At 39.3% G+C, this 13,367-nt stretch overlaps 1 protein-coding gene across 1 annotated transcript; it reads right to left on the reverse strand.

Moving 5' to 3' along the window:
* Positions 1–5,243: 5,243 nt before the first annotated feature.
* On the reverse strand, positions 5,244–9,518 carry LOC6605646 (transcription factor Sox-1b). Its single transcript, XM_002030428.2, has 3 exons — positions 9,184–9,518; positions 7,907–8,516; positions 5,244–6,240 (listed from the first exon to the last, which is right to left on the reverse strand). Exons 2-3 carry the CDS (start codon positions 8,437–8,439, stop codon positions 5,613–5,615), a joined length of 1,161 nt encoding a protein of 386 aa, XP_002030464.1. The 5' UTR covers positions 8,440–8,516; positions 9,184–9,518; the 3' UTR covers positions 5,244–5,612.
* Between the last annotated feature and the right edge of the window lie 3,849 nt (positions 9,519–13,367).

Raw genomic sequence — 13,367 nt, forward strand, 5'->3', positions numbered from 1 at the left:
TTCATCCATTTCATCATGCAAATTCTTTTACTGATAAGGACAAGGAAGTCAACATCTTTTAGCATGGAAAAATTTGACTTTGTGCTGATAAGTCATAGAATTTCTGAATTTGTTTATGTGCAAGAAATCAGCATAATCGGTGAACGCGTGACTTGTTTGACAAATTAATACATTATTATTGCTGCTAATTCATTTGAACTTAGTGAGTGCGCTAATTGCATGTTAAATGGTGCTTGTTTAGAAATATTTATGCTGAAATGTATTGAAAGATCTTAGCGGCTTCTTATCTAGCGGATCTATGGGTATATGCATGTTTTTTAGTCTATATACAAAATTCCAATACGAATGCTTAGAATACACATGTGAGTGCAAAAAGATGCAGAGTTGGAGCCTGAAAATGACGGCCACGTAGCATTTGGCAGCGTCATTGTTCGCGTGAGTGAGTGATTGGCGATTGTGAAAGGATAAAGGATTGCAGTGGGTGGGCGAGCAATGCGATGGGCGAGTCGATGCAATTTTTCTATTCACATTTAAATTGGCAATTCGTTTGTCCGTGGCTTTTGTGTTCGCCTAGAGATTTTTGTTGCCATTTTTTTTTTTGTTGGTTGGTTGTCTGTGCTGCGACAATTTTGCAACGTGCCTGGCATGCAACGGAAGTGAAAAGCGCTACGTGGGTGGCCATAGCTTAGATTTTGTCTAGGGATGTGCTATATCCCAATGAAAATGACAATGCGATTCATCGGCAAGGTATGAATAAATGATGAATATGTTGAATAAAATAATTCAAATATCTTTAAATACTTTAGACAAACAAAAGAGTGGTAAGCTTTCTTACTGCAGAATTGTAAATATACAAACTATGTGGTAAAATGTGGTACTAAAAGGTAAAAGCTTTGACAACCCATTACATTGTAACTAAGATAGATATTGAGATAAGATATTACATTCAAACTAAGATATGATAATAATATACAGGCATCTTGGCCATCGCTATCTTGGCTGGACTGTAGTTGTTGTTATTGCTACTGTGCCTTTTCTAATGTAATTGCAATTGTTTGGCAGCTCCGGCCGGTCATTCATTCAGCTTTTGGATTTCAGCTTTCCCTACCAGCAAATGGGCTGTAAAAGCAACTTTGATTTGCCTCTGCTGCACTTTGCACGCCTTTTTTTCCCAACTTGCCATTTTTATGCATGCCAAGCGCATTTTTACGGCATTAATTGCTTCTTTATGCCGCTCGTCCCCTTTTGCTGCATGTTCAGCAATTATGCAGCTACAATTTCGCATTAATTGCTCCTTTGTGCCGCAGGGGTGTCCTTTTTGCACCCACTGTAGCCGGAGTGAAAAAAACATTCCGGCATTGTGAGCCGCTGCATTTACGGCGGAGGCGACAGCTGCTCGCTTTAATTGCTGCCCGGCTTTGGACATTCGAATGGAATGCGCTTTATGTGCATAGTAATGTCATCGCATATCCTTTAAAAGCTTTTTTTCTGGCATACTTCGTGTCCTTTTGATACCTTTAGTTAAACCAGTAAAGTTCCTTCCTATATGCGGTATAAAATACTCAAACCATTATGACTATGCCATTTAACGATCATTGATCTCGTTTGCGCTGTTTCCAAGCGATTCTACTTTGTAATCTCTTAATATGTTATGCTATCAAAATAGGGCCATGCGGTTAAACGTGGGCTTCTTATCGCGGTTCGCAGTTCACCTTTCGAAAAACAGTGCACACTCAAATTTGTGGATTAAAAACAAAGTTGCTATATTTTACCGAATGTTTGTTAATAAATAAATCATAATAATTTATAAACTAACATTTATTCAATTACAAGTTTCTACTGCAATTCAGTACAATTTTTTCACCAACTGTGCATCCTTCTTGAAGGAGTGATAAGCAGTATGAAATCGACAACACATCCTTGTCTCGAGTGCCAGTTGTCCTTATTCTCCCGTGAAAGTCTCAGCCAAGTCAAGTTGAAGTGGTGGATGTTTTCGGCTTCTATTCGCGATCTGGATACTGAGGATTCGGGATTTGGTTTCATTTTCGGCTTTGTCGCCGCTCGCTTTGACTTAAATGCGATTTAATGCCTTTTTTGTTTGTCTTCCATGCGTCGGATATCCCGTCGACGCGCTGTGGGCGTGATAAACCACATCCTCCCCTTTGCCATCCAGCCACACCCACTTTCTAGGCTGCTAATTTGCTTGGCGTTGTTTTTTTTTATGTCTCAACTTTGGCTTGGCGTCTTAATCTTATATCCTTTTCGCGTTTTCCTTTTTTTCGGCTGGCTTGGCATTAAAAAAATATTGTGCGTCCTTTGTTGGGCTGATAAAACTGCTTACAAATGCTTAAAAAATTAAAATTTATTACATGCGATTATGTTGGTTGCCGTGGCCTGGCGACCTTTTGCCATGAAATAGCCTAGAAAATGCAAATGGAATGTCATCACTTTGGCGGTTCAACATATTTCCGGGCATAACTTTTTTCTGTGGACATTGGCCAATTGATTCATGGCCACACAATATCCTTTGCGTAATGGTCTTTCTGGGCCACCTTAAACAGTCAGCAGTCACCAGTCAGCAAAATGAAATGGAATGGAATGAAAGAAAAAGTACAGCAAATAAATATAAATATAGTAATAATGAAGCATTGGGCCAAAAACGAAGAAGAAAAGCCAAAGTCTGCTGCCAAAAGAAAATATTTCTTTTTATCACAACGGATGTGAGTGTGCCAGGACTGAAATAGCAATGGATGGAGAAGGGACACGAACGGAGGTGGAGTCGGGTTGTGGAAGTGGCGATAGAGTCCTTGGGCTGGGGTTACCTTCGCCAGCATCCTGCCAAATAAAACAAAAAATTCCCCGACTTTCAGTAGTGAGATGCTAGCTAGTACTTGGTTCGCTTGAATGGCAAAAGAATGGGAATCCCAGTCGCTATTTTATCAGTGCACTGATAAAAATAAATCGTATTCCTATGTCACAAAAAGCAAAAGTTGCATGTAGTTTAGTTCTATGACTATATAAGATCGAAAACTGTATATAAAGAAAGGAACTCAAGAACATTTAATTCGGTTTTCATGCCACATATGTATATACTAAGTAGCTATGAAAATCCAGCGAATGTGACATATATTTTTTTTCTGTGTAGTTTTGTCACCACGACTCTAGGGCTTCCCAAACTCGCTGCCCCACCCACTTCCTCCGCACAAAGCAAATCAAACAAACTTTTATTTCACACGATTTTCGCTCTGCTATTTTTCTCCCCCACTGACTCGCTTTCAATGTTTTTATTTGTCTTGAAACAAGTGAGTATAGCGAACTGATGCTGATGCTGATGATCGGGGTCGAAGGTGAGGGGTCGCACGTGCAGCGCGTGTCTGTTAGTTTTGATAGCCAGTTGACTTCGCTTCGGGATGCCAACCAAGCAAGTGACCCGTTAAATTTTTGTGATAATTGCTATATTCAAGATACTTTGAGATACATCCATCAAGGAGTTGCAGTTTTGAATAAAATAAAGTATCTTTAAATTAAATGTTCATAAATAAGTTAAAAAATGAACTGTCTCATTGACTACAGCCTCGATAATTGATTGTTTGTTAATATTATGTAAAATTTTTGTTAGCAATATGCAGTATGCTTTTAGGGACAGCCTCAATTTAGATTCAATTACTACTACTTCGTAAGCTCTAAAACATCTCGGCAATTTGTAAGTTCCCACAGTCGAGCCAACTCATAGATTGCTCTCTTGGGGGTGGCTCTTCTTGCCCACCCAATTTCATTGGGCAAATATTGTTGTAGCATTTCATAGACTTTTGCACAAGTGATTTTCGTCCAGAATGGAAGCGGATGCCAGGTTCTTTGTCTGTGTTTAGGTGAGGTCAAAATGCAAACATTAAATGCTTATTCAAGTTCGAGTCTCCGACTGTCGGTGTGAATAGGGCCAGGACACTATAAAAACGACCTTGCGGGCAACAAAAGGCACACCACAATGTCTGTGTGATTGTGAAAATGGGCAGACAGTCAACACTCAAAAAAAAAACTGCATAAACTATCGAATAAGCATCTGATCTTTGAAATATGCTTAATTTATCATAACAAACATTTTTTTTTTAATTGCATTCGAATTTAAACAGAATTAGGTATAAAATCCTGGTGGAAAATATCTAGTTAGCGGAATTTCACTTTTTTATTCCAAATATAACATTTGGGCTGGGTTTTTTTTTTGAGTGAAACTTGGAGGAGCGGTGGATTGGTGTGTGGGGCAAGGAGGCTGAGTTGGGTGCGGCATCCTTGGTATTTGGCACTCCTTATCAGCACTTTCGTTGCGTTGCAGCGTGGCATTTGTGCGACTTTTATGGGCGGCTTTTCAGCTGGTTACGATGCTGTCGCGATTGCCCTGTACCGCCACGCCGTCTATATTCCACCCAAGCACCACCCAGAGAAAAGTCCAATAATAGTGGTGGTTGCTGCTTTGTTTTGTACAGTGCCTCAGACAAAAAAGTGCCAATTGTTTTTGGGCTGAGAGTTATTGACACGCCTCGACGGTGAGCGCTTCACAGTTGGCCGCTTAAACAAGTGGGCGTGAAGGAATCCCATTAAGGACGATCGCCACCCTTCCGAAACGGTAGACAATCCCGGCCATCGTCATCCATTCATCCCCTCGGCGTGTCGGCAATTTAAACTAATAATCAACGCATCAGCAAACATTGTCGTTATATTCACAGAAGCCTGTGGCGTTTGGCGGTGACTCCTCACAGATTGCAAGCTATGATTTTCACGCACATGCAGACCAGGCTTCTTTAGAGTTTTCAATGCTAAAACTATTGTTAACATTTTGCCATAAATCCCAATGCCATGCTTTATTCAAGTACACTGTTTAAAAATCGTGGAATTTCACACTATTTTTAATTCGATTTCTGCTCTTTCATTTATCACATTAAAGTATAGTTTTACAATCATATATTACATAAAAGTGGACATGTTCTCGATGCCTTAACAAATCTAATGTACTTTAGACCTAATAAGCAATTTGTTTTGGGTTCCAGAAATTGATAACAAAGATTGTGAAATCTTAAAATTAGGCGAATAAAACCATTTAAAATGTGTTTTAAGCTGAGGTAATAATTCAAAGATTTACCGAAAAAATTAAGTTATTCATATAACAACATATTAATAAAAGTATTAAGTGCAGTTTATTCAAATGATTTTGTGAATTTTTAATAAAATGTCAAAAATTTAAATAAAATATATATAAAAAATATACGAGCCTACTAAATGTTTTTTCTAAGCTAAGATTTTTAAAATTTTTTTGATTTAAAATGGCTATTGATTTTCGAGGTTGGACAAAAATGCCAGTAAATTGAGATTTTGAATGTAGTTTTAAAATTAATGATCTAAAATAGGCAAGCTGCACTAAATCAGAACCCAAAACATAATTATAGTAGCAACTGAAGACGCGCAATAATATTCGTCTAACACTAGGGTCTAACATTAGGACTTTTAACTTTTGGAGCGGGATGACCAAGTTTACCATCCAAATTCCCTCTGCGGTGCCCATCCTAGACCACGTGTTCCGCGGATGAGGAGGTGCCGGCGCCGAAGCGCAATGGAGTCGGTCAAATGATGTTCGGCGGACTGGCCGCGCTGGCCACTACCGCATTTGGCGAGGACTTCTCTGACTTGACGCATCCGTAGGATGAGATGCCGGTACCGCTGCTGCTGGGCGGGGAGGGTGGAGTTTCCGGACTTATCAGCGGCAAATACCGCCACGGGTGGTAGATGGAGCCGGCGTACATCGCCTGGAGGCGAGCCTGTAGGTCCAGGGCCAACGTTGGATCCAGTGGATAGTGGGCGAGCCCGGGAAAGGCATTCGGCAGGCGGGGCAGGGACAACTCCAGTGGCGAACCAAAACCGTACTTGGCGCTCAAGGTGGCGGCGGCCAGCTGGACATGATGCGGATGGGGATGCGGGTGGTGTGGATGCGGTTGATATGGTGACTGGTGCGGATGTCCGTGGAGATGTGGCAGCGACTGACCCAAGGGCGACAGCTGAGGCTGAATATCCTTGGGGGAGCCTGATCCTGGGCCACCGGGACCGGAGTTACCCGCACCACCAGCGTTGACACCACCATTGACACCACCTCCACTGCCGCCACCACCACCTGGCACCGGTGACTTGTTGAGCGTCTTGGGCTTGCGACGTGGTCGATACTTGTAGTCGGGATGTTCTTTCATGTGCAGAGCCCTGTAAATTAAATAAATGTTGAAACACTGATCAAAAGATCGAACGATTTAAACTTTGATGATATCATAAAGCCAGCCATCTCTGGTCGTAAACCCCAAGACAAGCGGAACCCTTCTATAAACCCCACGCCTGGCAGATACAAAATGCACAAGTTTATATTGTGTATTTAGCGAAGAACCAGCACTCCGATTCCAACTTCGATTCTCTTTCCGATTTCCCAGCTGCAACAATGCGCAATTGTTGACATTTGTTTGACATAACGATAAAACCTGATAAAAGGTGTGTTTGGGTCGCCTCCTCTTGTTTTACTTTCGCTTTTCTTTATTTTGCTTTGCTTTCTTTGGTCAGTTATGGCCTCCTTATCGCGGGTCCCGAAAAAAAATATTGTTTTCCTTATCATCGCGCATTGGCAAATATTTGATCAGAATTTTTGGTTCTTTTCATTCGATATGCTCGCTCGAAAACCCCGAATGGCCATTAGTTTAAGCCCCTTCTGACGAGCCCTGATCATTTATAAATGTCATAAAATATACGTAAAATTTAACATTTCCATTTTGGCATGCCAATCCAATCAATAAAAGGATTATGACAGTGCAAACACAGAGGTTCGTCATCATAAAAGACCGCACTATCTAGGAAGGTATAGAAAAAACCAACTTGTAAGATACGGCATTTCTGGGAATTCCTCTAGTTTTTAGTGCACTGCAATTTTTATTCCAATTATACCAATACTATAAAGCTAGTTTTAAACAGTAATCGGATGACAATTCAAATAAAAAATAAAATAGACAAAAGAGAAATGTAAGGTATCACTTTTGTACTTAATTGTGAAATGCTCGCTTTTAAGATACTTTTCTTTAACTTCTTTCTTGCAGTAATTTCAATTAATCCCACTAATTATCTTTATTAAAACTAAGCTTAATCTGAAGTTACTCAAACCCTTTCGAAAGGGTACACTGAATGGGTTAAGCACACAAAAAGAAGCAAAATGCAAAATGAATGGAGCATTTCATGCGACGTGTTGCCTCGCTTTTGTGTGACAACTTCAATTGAAATGTTTACCCAAGATATGGCAGTGCCAATGAAATTCTGACTAAGCAGAGCGGGCACAATCCCCGACTCCAGAGCTCCGCAATTCAGCAGGAGCTCCTCACAATAGGCAGCCTTTGTCTTAGCTAATCGATCAAATTTTGTGGCCAGACGGCATCTAGTGAGAATGAAATACCAACTGGGAAAACCGTAACCGAAACCAAGCCTGAATTTCCCATCCAACCTACACCACTCTGCTCCTGCATAAGCCGGCACAGAAAAAAATAAATATCTTGTGCACTGAATAAAATTGAATAAATAAACTTATTCTTATGTCCAAGAATAGAAAACGGAGGTAACTACCAAAAAATGCTAGAACTAATGTTTTTCCTAGTTTAAATTAATATAGGATAATCAGTGATTTTTAACATTAATGGGATCCATATCTATTTATTTTTGGGAAATCGAGCTGCTAAGCATTAATAAACCTAATTAATAATAGACTTGGAAAAGTAACTTTTGAATTGAAAGGTAAGGACTTCTCCTGGTAAGAAAATGCTCCAAAATCTGTTAACAAATTTGGTACATACATATTTTCTCAGTGTTTTTTAACCAGACCCCAGTGAACAACACTTACCGCAATCGTTTTGCCTCGTCGATGAATGGACGCTTCTGTCCTTCGGTGAGTAATTTCCACTCGGCGCCCAGGCGCTTTGATATTTCGGAATTGTGCATTTTTGGATTGTCCTGGGCCATTTTGCGACGCTGCCCCCGCGACCAGACCATGAAAGCGTTCATTGGTCGCTTAATGTGGTCGTGGCTGTTGTGATGGCTTCCAGTATTCGGATTCGAGTGGCCGGTTGGGGCATTATGGTGGGAGTTGCCATGGTGTTGTGAGTGCTGGTGCATTTTGGGTGCCACCGTAGTGGGGACCGCTGGCGGAACGGCGAGGTCAGCTGGCGGCATCGGTGGTGGGCTGGTGTTTCCCGATCCAGAGCCTACTCCCACGCTCATACCCATGCCCAAGCCACCGACCATGCCCAAACCCAAATTGATGCCGGGCAACTGCGGTGAGAGACTGCTGCTATGGCTGTGATTGCTACTCCCGCTGCTCGTGTAACCATTGCTGTGGCTGTGGCTCCGATGGAGCAGGGCCGAGATGCTCGTCATGATGCGGAGTCAAGGGACTCCAATGGGGGTGCAGGTGGTAATTATCAGGTGGTAGTTCTGCAGCTGCTCCTCGAGCTCTGAAATGACAACGGAAATGGTATTCAATAGATATGCCTTGTTAGCTTGGGGACTCTGTCTGCTGCTCCCTGCATGAGTCATTTGATTGGAGCTCTTCGCACTGCGAATTGCTTGCCCAAAAAAATGCACAATGGAACTCAATTTACCCCTTCTAATGTGTGTATAAAGGGAGCTCAAAGTGGTGTCCAGGTTTTATGACAAATCAATGTAAATATTTGCAAGTAATTAAAACCAGTTTTCAGTATTGAATATTTGCAATATTGGGGATTTCCCTTAAATTAATGTTATCCGAAATATACTCCTTGCAGAATTTGAATTAGCATAAAGACAGTACTGGCAAATCCGATTTCAAATGGTGAATTAATAAAAGATTGGACTCGAAGCACAAACATTTGGCACAAAATATGAAATATTTTTCAGAACTGGCTTTTAAAGAAAATGGCAAATATTCATAAAATTCAGTCTATTTCATATCCTGATATATAGCTAGCTGACCAATCTTTTAGCTTATTTAGTTGCTTATTTTGCTGTTTAAAAGTGCTTAAGGGGAATCCTATAGTTTAATTTAGAGCACAGCTATCTATTTATTTCTTTTTTAAATATTCGAAGTGCTTACCTAGAGAGCTTGTTTAAATAAACCTTTTCTTATCATCATATTTAACTTACCTGTATTGTCTTTTAATTTCTCCCTAATACAGTTTAAATTTGGACTCCATCCGATGCGTGACACTTAAGTATCTATTTTATTGCACAAGAGTTTACGATGCGATCGAGTTCTTTTTGTTTATTAATATTAGCAGTTTAATTATTGTCGATCGCCATTAGAACTCCTAAAAATACACTAATATATAATATGCACTAATATGAATTTTCAACTTATTTTCCAAACAGTTCGAGATTTATTGAGCCTCGAATTTACGAACGTGGAAAGTATTTAAACCGTTAGACTGCCGATTCACCGTTAGCCGAGCGCAGCGCGTCCGTTTCGAATGCGCGACAATTTAGATTTGAAAACACATTCGAAAACTTGCGACAAAAACGGCAAACAAACGCAACAAAAAGGGGCAAGAGGAAGAACGTGGGTGTTTGTTAGTGTGAGGGTGTCTCTGTAGTGGTTGGTCGCTGCTGCGTCGCTGCCGCCCAAAAGGACCGAGTGGGAGCGAGACAGGGCGAGAGATAGTGCAAGGGAGAAGGGTCGCGCGTGAGAGAGAGAGAGAGAGCGCACATTTTGTAGAGTTTTTTACACCTTCGGAGGACGCGACAACGTGGCGGCTAAGTGATAAAAATTCGCTGCTGCTGCTTTGTATCTTTGTATCTGCGTTTTGTATCTTATTGACAATAGTCTCGGGTTTGTTTTCGTTTTGTGTGCGCGTTTGCATTCTTGTTTACCAAACGTTGCTCCTTTTTCTCTTCGCCAATTGATAATGTCTGCATTTTTTTATCAAAACCTTAACACAAAAATTATTTTTGAAAATTTGAATAACCCAATAACAGATTTCATTTTTTTCATATTGAAAAAATTAATAATTTTCTTTGAAAAATTCAAAAAATTTCCGGGCAACTAACCGAATTTACTACTATATTTATTTACATAATATTAAATCATAAATTGGTACGTTTATAAATCAATTTATTATATAGTTCTGTTTTTCTTCTATGCATTTGTGATCCAAATATAAGGTAACCTGCTTTATAGCTCTTTTCAATCAGTGGAATAAAAACAAATTTTTAAGAAGTCAAATGAATGCCTTTTTAGTTTATTAAAATAGAATACAAAACAGAGTGGCGTTGAATAAAAAGTACATTTTAGCTTTTTTTAAAATTAGTTTAACCAAATTATATTGGACACTTACTTTTATGCATTGTCTATACTACATATGTATAGTTCCACTATAATTTCTGACTGTGTATTAGAAGGGTGTTTGCTCTCACAATCGATCGGTGGCTCATTTGGTATGTTTGCTGCAAGTTTCGGTATCCGCAAGATTGGCCTTTTTTTGTTGGTAGGGTTGAGCCGCTTATTTCAATTGCTCTCCTTGTTTGTCACACACAGGAAATTCTCAATTCTTGTTGTTGTTGTACCAATAACGATTTCTGTATAATTGCAACGATTAGAAACCCTTGATCCCTTAATATTACCACCTTTATACATTTTCTAAAATTTCTTATAAATGCCGCTCTTTATAATTGACGGTTCAATTCAATATTCCGCTAAGGGAGCTTCTCCCTTGACGAATACTTAGAAATTAGACAATTTTCCCGGTGTTTACAGTGTAATGTCAATAGAAAAGTGTGTAATATGCTAGGGATAGTACATCCGGAACAATAATATCACGATCTCAATTTATTTTTATTAATTGCGATATTGGAATAATATTTTTCACTTAGAACTATTAGAAATCAAGAACTATTAGAAACAATTCAACAGGATATATTAAATGAGTTTAGAGTGTGCAAATATTCACATAGAAAGTGACAAAAAACAATAATAAAACAACACTTTTAAAATCACAAATTAATCGTCATAGTGCTTTTTATTTTTAATTGTTTTAATTATATTAATACATATTGTACCCTTACGTTGTTAAAAGGATTAGAAATAAAAAATCCACTTAACATTTTTGCTCTGCATTCCTTGGGATTTTTAAAAAAACAACTGTTGGCGCCATAAAAAGATATCTTCCTAAGGGGTTGTTTTGCGCAGGCGTCGCTCTTCAAACAGTCGTAACTTTTGTAGAGTTTCTGCCCTCGACTCCGCGACTTACCCCTCTTTCCGCCCCTCTCCTATATCCTTCTTCGCCAAAACAAATGCTAAGTAGGAAACGCATTTGGCGGGCTCCCCCCTTCACAATCGCACAACAATAAAAATGGCAGCGCTCTAGAAATGTGTGTGTGTGTGTGTTCTGCCCCAAACCTCAACCCCCCACTTAAATCACCCCCAACGCCCACTGCCACCCCTCCTCGCACCCCCTGCAACTGCGCGCATGTCGATTTCAGGCGCTGTGGACCAATGGCGTAGACAATGCTACGGGAAGTGGAGTTTGGGGAATGGGGCCGCTGCTTAGAAGCGTTCTCAATGGTGACGCGTTTTTTATCGCTTTTTGTTTTGCATGCGAATTGAATGCATTTTATTGGCCAAAAGCCAGAACAAACGGAACCAAAACAAAGGCGCCAGCAACTGGTGGTCCTTGACTAGAACATGCCTGAGGATTCGCTTTATCTTCCGCTGGCAGAGGAGCAGGATAATCGGCTCGGGGACCTCGACATTCCTTTATTTGCTCCCTCTTAATGGACATTATGGCTGGCCCTATTATGCGGTCATCTCACGGGACAATGAAGCACAGAAAGTGAAGGTAGTAGAAATCGTAATTGACGGTAGCCAAGAAATTTGAGTAATAGGGTACTCACTCAAATTAATTCACTCCTAAAGCATCTTCGTTTTAATACGTAATAAAATGTTTTGAAAGTTTTAAATATATATTAATATTGGTATTTTTAAATTTCGCAAAAACTAAGTAAATTTTATAACATTTTCAAAATGCTTTGTAATGGCCAAAAATCGCTAGATTGTCAACACTGTTTATTTAACGCATCCTTTTTTCGTTGTCCCCACTGCAGTCATAATTTTGGGCGCTTTTTTACATGACCCACCGCAGCATTGTTTGCTGCGCTTAGTTGCAATAATTTATGGCTGGGATTTAACAGCGTCGCACAAATTTTTGCCAACTCTGGCAGACCGACGCCTCTCTTTCTCGTTTGTTCCTACTATCCTTTCGCTTTGGTTTCACCTGACCAAAAAATAGGAAATGTGCTCGTGCTAATCGTGATTTGTGTTTTAAATGAGGCCAAATGCGAGGCAGTCGAATGAGGAGGCTGATAAGACTAGTGGGTGACTAGAAAATGGAAATAATTTTCCAAAGAGAACTTTATTTTAAGCTGGAAAACTTTTTGAAAAATAATCAGACTAAGACAATTGAAAAATTCGCTTATCAGAGAAGGCAGTTTAATATAATGAAGAAATGAATGTAGGAAGGACAACCGATTTCTTCTTAAGTTACGTTGTGGAACCGAAGACATTAGAATAAGTATTATTATCTATGATTCGCAAATCCGTTATTTTTTTTATAATTAAGTTTAAGGTGATCGTTTAAAATCTTAGAAATTTTTCGTATTCTGCTCAAAAGGGATTATTTTGTTGTTGCTTTTTATTTTATTTGAACTTTTCCGTTTTTATTTAGTTATTGGTAAATAATGAAATTGCAGAATCATAGGGCTTCTTAATTTGGTGATTGTCCCATGCAAGTAAATCATCAATAAATTGTTGTAACAAAATCAATCTCGACATTTGTTGTCGAATGTTCGCTATGCGAAATGTATACTGTATTTTTAATAAATTTACACAAGCACGCGCCACCTGTTGACGGTAGGCGTAATCAAAAAAATTGATATAAAATAAAATTATTTTTTCTACAAAATTGACGTAAATCTTACCTGAAATTTCTACATTGTGATAACCTATCGACACCTATCTGCAGAATGGTTGACAGATGGCGCAATCAAAAACTGTCAGAGGTAAATGAGATCCGCTAGGTGTCGCTCTTGAAAAATGTTAAATACATGAGTCATGTAGATATGGAGTATAATCTCATTAATGATAAAATAACTTAAAAATCTTAGAAGAATCTTCACATATAAAAACAAGAAGTATATGTATACAAAATTTATCGACTAAGCCATTTCCTATGGTGCAAAATATTTGTTAATCGGGCCAGCTTAATGCGACAACTCTGGTTGCAATCTACCCCCAAGAGTTTTTAGAGACTTCCACAATTACCGCTAATTGCCGACGG

This window comes from Drosophila sechellia, chromosome 3L, assembly GCF_004382195.2.
Source record: "Drosophila sechellia strain sech25 chromosome 3L, ASM438219v1, whole genome shotgun sequence".
Classification (NCBI taxonomy): Eukaryota; Metazoa; Arthropoda; class Insecta; order Diptera; family Drosophilidae; genus Drosophila; species Drosophila sechellia.

Excerpts from the sequence above, each read along its gene's own strand:
- LOC6605646 (XM_002030428.2), bottom strand. The coding sequence starts at position 8,439 with ATGACGAGCATCTCGGCCCTGCTCCATCGGAGCCACAGCCACAGCAAT. Across the intron at positions 6,241-7,906 it reads GACGAGGCAAAACGATTGCG|GGCTCTGCACATGAAAGAAC; the intron begins GTAAGTGTTGTT and ends TTTAATTTACAG.